This window comes from Hakea prostrata, chromosome 9, assembly GCF_041222555.1.
Source record: "Hakea prostrata isolate BN-2017 chromosome 9, UWA_Hpros_2, whole genome shotgun sequence".
Lineage (NCBI taxonomy): Eukaryota > Viridiplantae > Streptophyta > Magnoliopsida > Proteales > Proteaceae > Hakea > Hakea prostrata.
The window spans coordinates 12,500,034-12,514,192 of NC_142608.1; the positions used below are offsets into that span (position 1 = coordinate 12,500,034).

The 14,159-nt window shown below is 37.3% G+C and overlaps 1 protein-coding gene across 1 annotated transcript; it reads right to left on the reverse strand.

The window, feature by feature from the left end:
- Positions 1–1,660: 1,660 nt before the first annotated feature.
- LOC149004687 (pentatricopeptide repeat-containing protein At4g21705, mitochondrial-like) lies at positions 1,661–12,534 on the reverse strand. The gene is made up of 2 exons (XM_089168997.1): positions 12,160–12,534; positions 1,661–3,226 (listed from the first exon to the last, which is right to left on the reverse strand). The coding sequence occupies exons 1-2, from the start codon at positions 12,394–12,396 to the stop codon at positions 1,982–1,984; spliced, it is 1,482 nt and encodes a 493-aa protein (XP_089025123.1). The 5' UTR covers positions 12,397–12,534; the 3' UTR covers positions 1,661–1,981.
- Between the last annotated feature and the right edge of the window lie 1,625 nt (positions 12,535–14,159).

Genomic DNA, 14,159 nt, shown 5'->3' on the forward strand with positions numbered 1-14,159 from the left:
GTCCTACTTTCTATATTTAAACATTGGAAACACGAATCTTTCATATCTTAACTGAAAAATCCAAATAATATATTACTTTTATTTATAGAATTGTGTCTCATTGGCCAACGTGACTAAGGCTCTTTTTGGTATCAATTATCATTGTCAATTATGAGAAATTTTCATTATTTTAAATTGTTTGGCATCTATTCTGAATTTTATTTTTATTTAAAATAATAGAAAAACCTCTAAAATCCATAATGAACTTTTTGTCCATTATGGATTATGATGAGAATTTCATTATCTTCATTTGTGTAAGTTTACTTAAAGTTCTATAAGTAAGATGAGGGTAAAATAGTCAATACACATTCTTTTATAACAACCATACTTTTTCCTTCTTTTCTCACTTGTTTACTATCATTTTTAACAATTTTTTATCTTGACACCAAACTTATTTTCCATTTCATAATTTATTTTCGATAAAATTCACCAAACCATTTTTCATTCTTGACCAAAAATGAATTCTTGTACTTATTTATTTTAAATAGGCATAATAGAGAATGAGAATTGATACCAAAAAGAGCCTAAAGTGGCATTCGTTTTCTACATTTTGAACTTGTTTTCTATATTAAAATAAATGAAAATTAAATTTTGGTAATTTTTGTGCTAGAGAGTAATTATCACTCGCATGCGCAAGTGGTTCTACATGAAGACTAAAATCATAAAATCACTTCATAATATTAAGCTTATCCTAATCGGTCATTTCAGAAGTTTTATTAAACATCCAGCATACTGGTGGGATTTTTCATTTTATATGCTGGTAGTGTTGTCATTTTACCTTTCTTATTTCTACCCCTTCATTTCACGGGGAAAAAAAATTACATTTAAAGACCAAGATGTCATTTAAAGAAATTGCTTTAGTAAATGCGCAAGACTGTCAAGCCGAATTTTTTTTGCTTAACAGTCCCTACGCATTAAATACACAGCACAGAAGCAAGGTCTGTTATTTAAATACCAAAATGTCATAACATTTTTTTTATTTCTTTTTTTCAACTTACTTATAGGTCTTGAACAAGAGTTCTTTTCTTTAATTTACTTAGATCTTGAATAAAGGTATGAAATACTAATAAGTTTGAACATAGGTACAAAATACCAATAATTTGATACTTGAGTAAAATTTCTACTTAAATAGTTAAATATACTACCAATTCAAGAAAAGAAATAAAAGATTTACAAAAATATTTTGATCATAAAAATGATTTAGATCTTTAATTGATTTTTTTTTTTTTTCTGAATACCACTTGGAACCAATACAAAATGTCATTTTCTTTGGATTAAAAATAAGTTAGAACAAACTCTAGATCCAAATGAAAATTACTCTAAATATTACAAAACCATCTAGGGTCTCAACAAAATAATTAAAGTAAAAATAAAAAGACAATTGATTTGAGATCCTTAGGGCCTGTTTGGTTACATGATTCTAGTCTCTAGATATTTAAAATCTCTAAATTCATGAATGCGAGATTTATACCCGTTTGGTTGTGAATCTCTAGATTCATGAAATCTAGAGATTCATCTTTTTACACTAAAAATGTGAATCTGTAGATTTATGGGTATGTGGTGAAATTCAGAGATTTCATCTCTACTATAAAAATGCTAAACATTTGCACTTTCTCAAAAATCACAGATAAATCCACAGATTTCATTCAACATATTCAGTTAATTTTATAAATTATAACTCCACAGATTTGAAATCTCGAGATATTTCAAATCTTCAGATTCATGTAACCAAACATGCCCTTAAGGATTGAGTCGGTTTGGTATGGCAATGGTGAATGCATAACCAAACCAATAACACAAGTTCGGTTTTGGTTGAAGCAGATTAAAACCTGTTAAGGTGCAAATGTACTCAGCCTTCAGATCTTCGGTCCTTTAAAATGCAAATAATAACAAACAAATCGTACAAAGTTTCTACCAGAAATGGAACACAGGAGAAGATCATTTAGCTTTGTCTTGAGCTCAGGATATTCTTTGTTTTCTCATCCTCATTTATCCCATCAGCCTCCATGCTCTTCAGAAGGCCATCTACTTCTTTTCCTTCTCTGAGATATGCCTTGAGCAATGCATGGTACATCTCTCTGTCACTGGGGACTATGGCCGCCTTTAACAATTCGACGAAAGTTTCGACATCTTCTACCTTGCCTGCATCACCAAGCCAATCCAATATACTAGTGACCTGCTTAGGCTTTGGTCTCCATCCTTCATTTCCAACATATGCTGACAAAGCCTTCTTCATGCACTCGGTGGCCTTCAACATCTCCTCCTTATTGATGTATCCTGCTGCCAATATCGCCCAAGAGTTTGGTTTTGGAGGTTTCCCACTCTTAATTGTGTCTTCAAGCAATGCCTCAGCCTCTTCAACCAAACCTTTCTCACAGTATGCAAGTAGGAGAGTGTTTGGCACTCGAGAATCATAACTGTTACCACGTGATTCCCAATCCTTCAGCAAAGATCTGGCTTCTTCCATCTCCCCAAGCTTTGCCAGCGCACTTAGCATGACCATGTAATCTTTGTTAAGAAGATTCTTCTTACAGGCAGTCTTTTTGAGCTCCCAAAATTTCAGAACTTCAGTTTTATAACCAGCACTTGAATAAAGTGAGATCAGGTAATTGTAGCCTTCATGCTGTTTCTTACCTAGCTTCTCTTCCAATTTCTTCAAGGCAGCTATTGCCTTGTCAGTAAGACCTGCTCTCAAGTAGCCTTTGGCAACCACAGAATATGTCTTCCAGTCTATTTCAATGTTCTTTTGGCTCTCCATTTCTTCCAGAAGCTTCTCCATTTCATTGACTTTAGATCTCATTCCATATGAGATCATGCAGGTTATGTAGCTGAAGCTGTCAGGGGAAACCCCATTCTCCTTCATCTCAGCCAGTATATCAGGGATCTTCTCATGCTGTCCAAGATTTGCATACAGACACATAAGGTCATTGTAAGTGAGAACAGACGATGCATAACCCAACTCCTTCATCTTCTGAATATGGGATAAGCATTTATCTGTCAGGCATCTCCTTACATAACAATTCAGGAGAGCACCATATGTCTTCCCATTTTTGTGATCATCACTCAGTTTATTGAAATAACTTTCAGCAGCATCAGGCCCATGAACTTTGCCAATCAGATCTAATTGTACTGCATGGTCACCTGGTGAAAACCTGGAAAACCCATTCTTATACATCCATTCAGAAACCTGCATTCATAAGCATTGTATGGCCAGAGATCAAAATGGATGCAGTAAGCAAAACAGATGTTCTTTCACATCAAGCAGAAATGACAATACAGGACAAAAGGAGTAAGTTGCGCGGCAGGGCCCACAAATTTGAGGAAATTGCATTCCTCAGTCACATATTTCCCTCGTCGTACCTTGTGTCCTGAGGATCTAGATTGCCTTAAAATAAATTGGAAATATACAGAGACTTGTTTTCATAACCCATTGGTTTTTTGTCCTTGAGAATAAGAATCAATCTAAGAAAAAGGAAAGCAAGGAGGCTCTGGTTGATGTTCATCCTCTCTTTCTGGTTCTTCTGTTTATGGATCATAGACAATGAAGGGTTTCAGGAGAATTCACCATCGTCAAATCAAACAGATCGGCACCATAGAAACACAGAAAACAAAGCAGACTCCTCTTTCTCTTGCTTGTTATCATCTTCTTCCAAGAAACAAACAGGAGATGTGATGTAACCCTCAAGTCGAGGGCCAGTCTTCAGGATCTCTTTAATAGGATTCAGCAGCAATTGGGGTTCTTAAAATTCAGCAGCCAGGGTTTTCTAGGGTTACTTTTAACAAACTAGGTTTGTTAATACCCTACGGTTATGGGTGAAGTATGCTAAACCCTGTGGTTGAGGCTGCTTGGGCTTGAGGTAAGTACAGGGTTGTAGGGAGTGTTTATTAGGTTCAGTCAGGGGCTTCTAAGGTAGTCTTTTGTGGGGTACTAATTCTGAATTTTCTGTTTTTCCAATCTCAGATCCAATTCTATGGTTTAGCATTTGAGGGGACAAGGGGGATGAAGAACTACAGTTTTGAGGTTGGGGTTAGGGCTGGTACTAGGGTCGAAGGTCAAGGGTAAGTGGGGCAATGGTAATTCCAAGAGAGGAGGGGATTTCGATGAGGGAATGGTAAGTTACTGATTTTCGGTTTAGGGGAGAATTCCCAGGTGCCACAAGGAAGAAGAGGGAGAATTGGAGAGTGAATATGAGACAGGGGAAGGGGAGGGGTAATTTCTTGCTTGATTAATGCGGCTGGGGATTGAGTTTTGCTGAAGAACTCTCAAACTAGGTACCGTAGGGTTTCCTCAAGCTTGGAAACTCTACACCACATCCAGCACTCTCTTGGCTGCAAGCCTCTCTTCTCAATTTTATTAAGGGATAATTACTGTTGCCCCCCTGTAGTTTGATTTTATTACTAATAAAACCCTATTCTTTACGAAATTACTGTTGCCCCCCTTCCTTATAACGATGTTAAGTAGCCGTTAAGTTTAAATATGTAATGTCTAATTTTCCCTTCATTAAATTAAGAAATCAAAAGACGATGCTACCCCATTTATAAAAACCAGATTAAATGTCAATTTTACCCTAAACTTCATTTATTTTGAATTAATGAAATGGGCAAAATCCAAATCCGATTTGGTTTCCCACCTTCACTAAGCTTCATTTAATTTGAATTAAAGAAATGGACAAAATCCAGAACCGATTTGGTTTCCCGCCTTCACTAAGCTTCATTTATTTTGAAATAAAGAAATGGGCAAAATCCAAATCCAAATCCAATTTGGTTTCCTACCTTTACTAAACTTCACTTATTTTGAATTAAAGAAATGAGCAAAATCCAAATCCAATTTGGTTTCCGACCTTTACTAAACTTCACTTATTTTGAATTAAAGAAATGAGCAAAATCCAAATCCAATTTGGTTTCCCACAACAGTGAAGGGGTAAAAAGGCTCAAGGGGGGGAATTGTGTTCTTATTTCCAAATCTCGGACGGTTTCAGTCACTGCGGCCGAGAAGGGGTGCTTTATCTTGCTTTGCTCTTCCCAATCGTTATCTTGGTATGTGATTTGTATTTCTGCTCCGCCAACTTATGCCGAGAGAATCAAGTTCTGGCAAAGGGTTCATTCTAGGATTGGGGATTTGGATAAACCAATACTGATTATTGGTGATTTCAATGAGGTCCTCAACCAAGATTATAAACTGGGGAGTGTATTCAAGCCATCGCCTGCCCTTCCTTTTCTTATACACATTGTCTCCTCCTTCTCCCTTAGAGAATTGGCTGGTCCTGGGGAATACATTATTTGGTCTAACAAACAGAAACCACCAACACTAGCCAAAGAAAGACTGGATCTTTGCTTCACAAGCCCAATTTGGAACGCCTGGTTTCCCCATGCCCAAATTTGTAAATTGCCTTGCTTAGGATCTGATCACAACCCCATTTTGCTTAAGGAAAATAAAATACAGTATCGGGGACGAAAACTGTTTCATTTCCAAAAATGGTTGGAATTCCCATCCAGAATTCCGAGGAACTGTTAACATGGCTTGGATCGATTCTGGCCAGGCGAATTTGGTAACCAAACTGGCTATGCTAGCAAGAATTCTACAATGCTGGAACGGGGATGTGTTCAGGAATATTGACAATATCTTCCATAACACTGCGGCTGAAATTGAGGTTCTCCAATCTAGGTCTTTGACTGATGATGAGAAGATCATAGAGAAAACAAAAACTCTTAGGTGGGCCCTGAATGCTGAAGAACATTTCTAGTTTCAGAAATCCAGAAGTCGATACATTTCGGATGGAGATAGAAATACCAAGTTTTACCATCTCTCGTCCAAAATCAACATTCATAGGAACAAAATAGAGTTTCTTGATATTGATGGGGTTGCTGCCACACAATCTCATGAAATTGCGAAAGGGTTTGCTGATTTTATGCAGGGGCTGTTTACTTCATCTAATCCGCTTGAACCTGATTTTGTTGAATGTTTGTTTCCACCAATTTCAGATTGAAACAACCTAGCCGGATTGTCGACTATCCCACAATCTGATGAAATTAAACATATTGTGTTCTCTCTGGGACCTCATAAAGCCCCTGGTATGGATGGCTTCAATGCTTTCTTCTTCCAACAGCATTGGGACTTAATCAAGGATGAGGTAATCAATTTTGTCACGGAATTTTTCACCAATTCCGTCCTCCCTCCAGGGGCAAATCATACCCTCAGTTTCATTCCTAAGAAGGATCAACATGTGGTTGTTTCGGACTTTCGCCTGATCAGCCTTTGCAATGTATCTTACAAAATTATTGCAAAAATCCTAGCGCGGAGGCTCAGACCCTTTCTGTCCAAAGTTATATCTCCTTGTCAAGCTGCTTTTGTTCCAAATCGCCAGATCACTGATAACATTATGGTAGCTCAGGAAATTTTCCCTTCATGGGAAAAACAAAAGCAAAGAATGGGTATGTAGCGCTCAAACTAGATATATCGAAGGCTTACGACAAAGCGGAATGGGGTGTAATTAAAAATCTCTTAGCTTTTTGGGGATGGCCTGGATACAAATGATCCATTCTCTCATAAGCTCAACCACATTCTCAATTAAGCTCAACGGAACACCTCATCACTACTTCTCAGCATCTAAAGGTTTGCGGCAAGGGTGCCCGCTTAGCCCTTACCTTTTCTTAATCATCATGGAAGTCTTCTCTAGATTGCTAACTGAATATAGAAGTCTGAATTTGTTGCAAGGAATCAAAGTGGCTCGAAGAGCTCCAAAAATCTCCCATCTCTTTTTTGCAGATGATACTTTTCTTTTCTGTAGGGCAGAAAAAGAAGATCTCCTAGCGCTCAAGGCAGCAATGGAATTCTTTTCTGACATTACGAGACAGGAAATCAACTTACAAAAGAGTGGAGCCTACTTCAGTAGAAATGTGCTGGTAGAAAAGAAGAGAGCGCTCATAACAATCTTGGGAATAAGTGAAATGAAAAAAGATGCAGTGCACCTCGGTACAAACTTATTCCATGGAAGATCCAAAGTCAAGAATTTACACTTCATTCTCGACAGAATGACACGGAAACTTTCTATGTGGAAAGCGTCCAATCTCTCATTTGCAGGAAGGGAAGTGCTAATCAAATAAGTTCTTCAACCACAATCAATCTACCATATGCAATGCTTCAAGTTTCCAAATAGCCTCTGTTCTCAAATTGACTCTCTGGTGCCAAAGGTTCGGGCTCGAAACCCAACAAAAAAGAAAAGTCTGACATTGATCTCATGGGACAAATGCTGCCAACCAAAGGAAGAAGGAGGACTGGGATTCAAAAGAAGTGCTAACATCAACAAAGCACTGCTACTCAAACAAGGGTGGAGACTTCTGGTTGAAGAAGATTCCATTTGGGCCAAGGTTTTGAAAGCTAGATATTTTCCAAATGCAGCTCTATTTCATCCAAAAAAAAAAAAAGAAAGGATCATGGACATGGAATAGTATTAGGGCTATTCTGCCAGATCTCAATGGTTGGTGAAGAGACTGGTGCAAAATGGAAAAAATACATCATTCTGGTTCGATCCGTGGATAACATCAACCACAGATCATTTGGTGGGTGATCCATCAATGGGTCCTTGGCCGTCTAATGCAACTGTTGAAGACGTAATTAACTCTACGTCATTCAGAAACAGGGAGTATTTGCAAAGCCTAGCTTTACTTCCTAACACCTTGTTAACTTCTGAACAGGATTCATGGATTTCGCTGGTTTCAACCAATGGAACCTTCACGACAAAACATGCAGGAGAAGCAATGCGGAAAATAAATCCAACCACAAATTTTCTGGGGAGTTCAAGGTGGTGGAAATTCATGTGGAAGCTTCCCACCCATCCCAAGTTCAAGGTTTTCTTCTAGAGATTATTGAACAAAGGACTACCCCTTGCTACAACTCTTACTCCAGGGATAACCTCATCACCTCTCTGCAAATTCTGTTCACAAGCCAATGAAACATACTAGCATTTGTTCATCTCGTGTGAATGGACAAAGCGCATATGGGCAGCAGGATCCTTGGGTCTAAGAACGGAAAATCTAAGGGCTCATTTTGACTCAATTCTTGACCTCTGCGAAACTATGGCTCTAAATTGGGGGATGAATAACACCACAAAAAAATGGACAATGTCAATATTCAGTATAACCTGCTACTTTGTCTGGAAGGAAAGAAATTATGTTGTCTTTGTGGGAAAGGAGCCAAACTTAGAAAGGGTACTCAATACCATAACTAAATGGGTGGGGGAGCTACAATTGACATCATATGGGACTTCTCAGCTTGAGAACACTGAAGAGATATCACATTCCTTTAATGAAAACTTCAACATTTGTATACGTGAAAACTTAGGGGAAATTACCTTACCCAATTGATATGTGCAGGGGTTCATAAGCCAGGGTTAGACGGAGCAGCTTGGAGCGTTGGGGTCATATGGAACGGGAAAATACAGTACCTAAATAAAGGTATCATCAGCAAGGTGACAAGGGCACAAGCCATAACTTATAGGATTCGAGAAGGCATCAGGATCGCTGGACAATGGCAAATGGCACCGCAGGAAATCTGGTGTAATGATGAGGACTTGATAGATCTATATCAACGGAGGAAGAATTTTAATTGGCCCATAAACATTATACCCTTGCCGTTTGATTTTATTAAGACTCCCCTAAACATAATTGGCCCATAAACATAAACATTATAAATTGTATTAAGACTCCCCTAAGTATGTTTAAATCCCCAACCCTCCTGAAAACATTTTCCTTGATTGCTAAACTAGCAGATATGAACTACCACATGGATGTATGCCATAACTATTTTGCTTAACTTTATAAAGTTGTTTTCACTATCAAAAAAATTTGGTTTCCCACCTTCACTAAACTTCATTTATTTTGAAAATATTTTAGGTGATATTCAGTTTCCAATTTGAATTGAATTCGATTTTCCTTCCTCTTCGGTTTCTATTTGAGTTTTATTCAATCATTCTTTCTTTATTTGATGGTTTTTTTTTTAGAATAAAACGGATTATAGTTACTTTTTTCTCCACAGTCAATTAAGGGTACTACTGTAACTTGAAAAATGGTAAATAAGTAAAAAGATAAGTATAAAGGTATTTTAGAGTTTTTGAGAAAATATAAAGATGCCACATCATCAGTAAACCAACGGAACTTAACGGTAGGGCAATAGTAATTGTAGACAAAGTTAAAGGTTGGATTAGTAATTTTGAAAAGTACTGGGGATACATTAGTAATAAAATTAAAGTACAGGGGATACAGTAGTAATAAAATCAAAGTACAGGGGATGCAGTAGTAATAAAATCAAAGTATAAGGGGGCAATAGTAATTATCCCTTTTATTAATCATCAACAACTAAGTAGTTACAATCCTAGATCTTGAATTTGTAGACTAAAATAAGGGAAATTCCATATAGACCTCCTGGATTTGCAATCAATTACAAATGCTCCCTTGTTGTTAAGAATTTGGTTAAGTAATGATGTCACCACTAAATAAAAATTCAAAAGCCCAATTTTACCCTTCTTTGTTCAAGTAAGGGATTTGGGGGGTAGCATTAAGGAAAGAGATGGGTGAAGAGGAAATCCCTTCCCCCACTTCCTTAGCAATTTATGAGGGCATCTTAGTCGTTTAATATTGGAGTTAAAATTGCATACCTAAACAAAGAAGGGTAAAATTGGCCTTTTGAATTTTTATTTAGTAGTGACATCATCACTTAACCCAATTCTTAACAGCAAGGGGGCATTTGTAATTGATTTTTTCTCAAGGGTAGTAGATATAATTGATTGCAATTCCAGGGGGTCTATATGTAATTTGCCCCTAAAATAAAGAAAACCTACTAGGATTCAACAAAGAGTCCTAATTAAACCAAGCTAATAATTAAAAGGATCCTACTTAGAGAGGATTCTATCATAGCTTGACAAGTAAGGCCTCAAATAACAAAACAAAAACAGATATAGACTCTCAAAATTATCCTGCACTTAACTAGACCTAGTAGGACTCCAAATAAGGGGGCAAAATGACAAATTTGCCCTTGGTGAAGTTCAGCCTTCTAGTGGTGCCGCAAGAAAGGGCTGCTGTGTAGGCTCTCTTTTGCATCCCCCAAAAGGAAGTGGTATTGCTTCTTAGAGATCCTTATCCTTCCCTGAGTCTATTTTCCTCCTTTTCCCCCACTGAGGTTGGAGAGCTCCAGCAGGCAGCAAGTAAACAATGGGATACATGTTGGAATTTAAATAGGATAGGGCTCCCCCTCCAACCCCCTCCCCCCTCTCTAGAATTTTGATATAGTGAAAACAATGGGTTATAAGGAATTTCGGTAAAATATTTGTCCATGTTAAGTGCTTCTGACACCATTTGTACTCTTAGGACTTCATAGTACAGAAGGGGCAAACAAAGGACCATGATTGGAGTTCCCTTAAATGTGAGGAACCTGCAACAGTTTACTCTGAAAATGGAAGACATTTACTTGTAAAATTTGCATTTCTGCATCAGCAAATGATTTATGTAGCTTTATCAGTCTGCCTCATCAGCGTGGCTGCTTCAATGAATGGTAGAAATAACTTAAGGAAGAAATGGCATCAACATTCTTTAAGCAAAAGAACAAAGTGCAAACTCACCCATTTTAAGACACAAATATTTAAGACCTAAAATGAATCGGAACCAACATCTACCATGAAGTTAGAAGTTTCTTTCCAAATTTTAACGATTATAAACTTATAAACACATACAGTAGAATGAAAACAGAACATAAGAACAGGAAATTTATTTTCATAAATACACATTTTCAGACCAAATATGAATAAAACTACCTATACATCGTCGCAGTAACAGCAAACAGCTATCTTCCACTGTAAATGGAAAATGAAAGCAGCAAGCATCACCAATAGCACAGCTTATTCAATCATGACTCGTGAAATATCTCTGGGATTTCGGGAAACCCCTAAGAACTTGCAGTGCATGAGCTATTCTATTCTCTTGGACATATGAAATGAACACCAAAAATCTACAATGGAGTATAGTGGACTATCATTATAATCAAAAGATTAATCAGATAATTTTTTATTCATCAAGAATGTGGGTATGGAAAGACAAGGAATCCTGGGAATCCCGAAGAAGAGAAAGATTGTGAGATTGAATTTACAAATGCTCACATCTACTTCTATAGACATGAAGTGGTGCAATCTACAATGTAGTATCATATATTGCTTTCTCTTTAAGGCTGCATTTAGTTGGTAAGGGATGGATAGAAATGACCAAAAAAATAATAATAATAATAATAATAATAATAATAATAATAATAATAATAATAATAACAACAACCATCATTGTGCTAATTTCCCATGGATTGAAATTATCATGCTGTTTGGTTTCTTAGAGATTTTCGTGAACAGTTCTTGAATTTTGCACTGTGGTAGTGAAAAAGTCACGAGTAGCCCAAAAGAAGTCTTGTAATTAAGGAAAGAAATTCTACATTTTCTTGCCAGATTTGTCATGGAACTTTTGTGGAAGGGCATATTGTTATAGATCCCACAACTTTTTGTTAAATTTTTTCTTCTTTTTTTTTTTCATTTCCCTTTCCATTGACAGCTAAACACCCCAGACTTTTTTCCTTTTTTTTTTACATTTATTTTCTTTTCATTTCTATCCATCTCTAGCCAAGCGAACACAGCCTAAAACTTCCAAAATCACCCTGAAAAATGTATTTCGTCTCCTTTCCTTGGAGGAAATCTCCCAATGAATGCTCAGTGAGTTATAAGATTCAGCCACGTGCAATATTCTAACCCAGAATCCCTGAAAAACCTCCATTACTACATATTTGCCTACCGAGTTAATGTCCCTGTAAATAGAATGACCTCACGTCCACTTTGAAATCTCTCCTTTAGGGGTGGGGGTGAATGAAAAGTAAATTCCCTACCAAAATCAAATCTTTCTAAATTCTCTAACCCATCACTCCACAATATCCAGATATTAATATACAGAACCCAAAATGCTTGAACATACAGCTAGATTTCTCGGCAAACAGTTTGTAAAATAGAAATTCAATCTCATTTTTGAATAATCACATGAGAATGTAATACCAAGACGCCAATTTTATGATAGAATAGTAACTATAACTAAACGAACCTCGAGGGCGTTTGAGTCTCTCCCGCGATGACGAAGAGTACGAATGATGCGTCTGAGGTCTGATACATTAACCTTGTTGCCCTCTTCGACCAATTTGTCAAGCTGAGTAAAAACACCTACACTAGACTTTCCCGCTGACATGAAAGACGCAAACGCAGAATACGATCTGAGGGCGACTTCATTACTGGTACGCGATGAGATCAATCGGCACAAAACGGAGAAGCGTTTAGACAGCATTGATAATCACAGGGGGCACAAGATCCAAGCACTTGCCTTTGCGTTTCTTCAAGCTCCTCACGAGCACTTGAAGCAACGAATGAAATGTAAATTTCTACCCAAAAAAAATGAATGAAATGTAAACCGAGTAAAGCTGGTTCGGGGGGAAGTGGAGCGCGTAGGGTTTATCAGGGTTTAAGAATTCAAAAAATAATAATAATTATAAGGGTAATTTTCATCTGGACCCTGAGGTTTGGTCCTGTCACTTTTAATCCAGTTTAAATTTCCTTTTGCATATGGCTCCCCTGTGGTTTTAATAAATGATTAAGTAAGGACAAGATTAACAAAAACTGTTAGTTTAATAAATTGTGTGACGAAAATACCCTTGTGTCCTTTAGATTTTTCTATTATTTTAGTTTTAATCTACTAAAATAAATACTATAAAATAGATAAATAATAAATAGTCATCGACTTTTTCAGCCGGAGTCGGAATACATTCGCCAATGAGGTGGATCTGAGACCTGTTGATATTTTTAGCTTCATCCCACGAAGGCTTCTTCATCATCATCAATAGAGATCTACAAAAGGATGTGATCCTCATGCGACTGCACAGCAAAGAAAATGAGAAAGCTTCTTCATCATCATCAATAGAGATCTACAAAAGGCTATGATCCTCATGCGACTACACAGAAAAGAAAATGAGAAGGCTTCTTCATTGTTGGGGTAATTGTATTACAAATTCTTCAAACATACAAAGATGAAATCGCAATACAATTGAGAGATGAAGATCGTCTTTAGCAAATTTGAAGAGCTCGAAGTTGCAACCAAACGAACCACTGATTGATGAGGTTGAGTCACACTTTGATGCTGTCTTTAAGGTAATTGATGCACCCTACTACCAAGGGTTCTTCGCACCACCACCTCCAAGATAAAGCAACCTCCAACTAGAAGATGAGGTAGTTCTTCTAGTCCCTTAAAGGAGCCAAAAGCTAGAGCACAACACTTAGACAACTCAAGAAAGAAATGAACTTTGTAAACAAATAATGTGAGTGAGGAGAGTCACAATAGCACACAATATGCAAGGAAGAGTTGGGTTTATATAGGCCCAAACCACACCTCCCCAAAAGGGGAGAATCAATTCTCCACTAATGGAGAATCAATGGTTTGTCCCTCCTCCACTAATGTGAATAAACCCCCTTGACCTAACCTCCCCACTACTTGGGGAAGTAACTCTCATATTCACTTCTTTGGAATGAATAGGCTTTAACCCATTCAAAGACCTTAACCCCCACTCATGGTAATGGCCATGAATGGTCATGAAGTTGAAATGAGAAATAAAGGTCAAGAGTTAGAATTTGAGTAATTCCACCATTCAAGTTAGCCCACCTCATCACCATGATCAAGACCTTTAAGACCCATGACCAATGTCATGAAGAGCCTCATAACCAAAGCCATGAAGGGCCTCCTTTAACCAAGGTCATGAAGGGCCTCCTTAACTCATGGTGCCTCATTACCACCCTTACCTCAAGGGTCCCACACACAAACAAAACAATTAAATAAAAGAAATGCAAAAACTAATTTTGAAACTTAATATATAGATAATATAGATTTTAATAAAAAACCTAACATTCATCATCATCAATAGAGATCTACAAAAGGCTGTGATCCTCATGCGACTGCACAGAAAAGAAAATGAGGATGATTTATTCTTCTTCTGCTACTGCTGGTCTCTCTGTCTGCAATAGGGGTAACCGCTCTTCAAAAGTGTTACCTTTCTCGTGTTT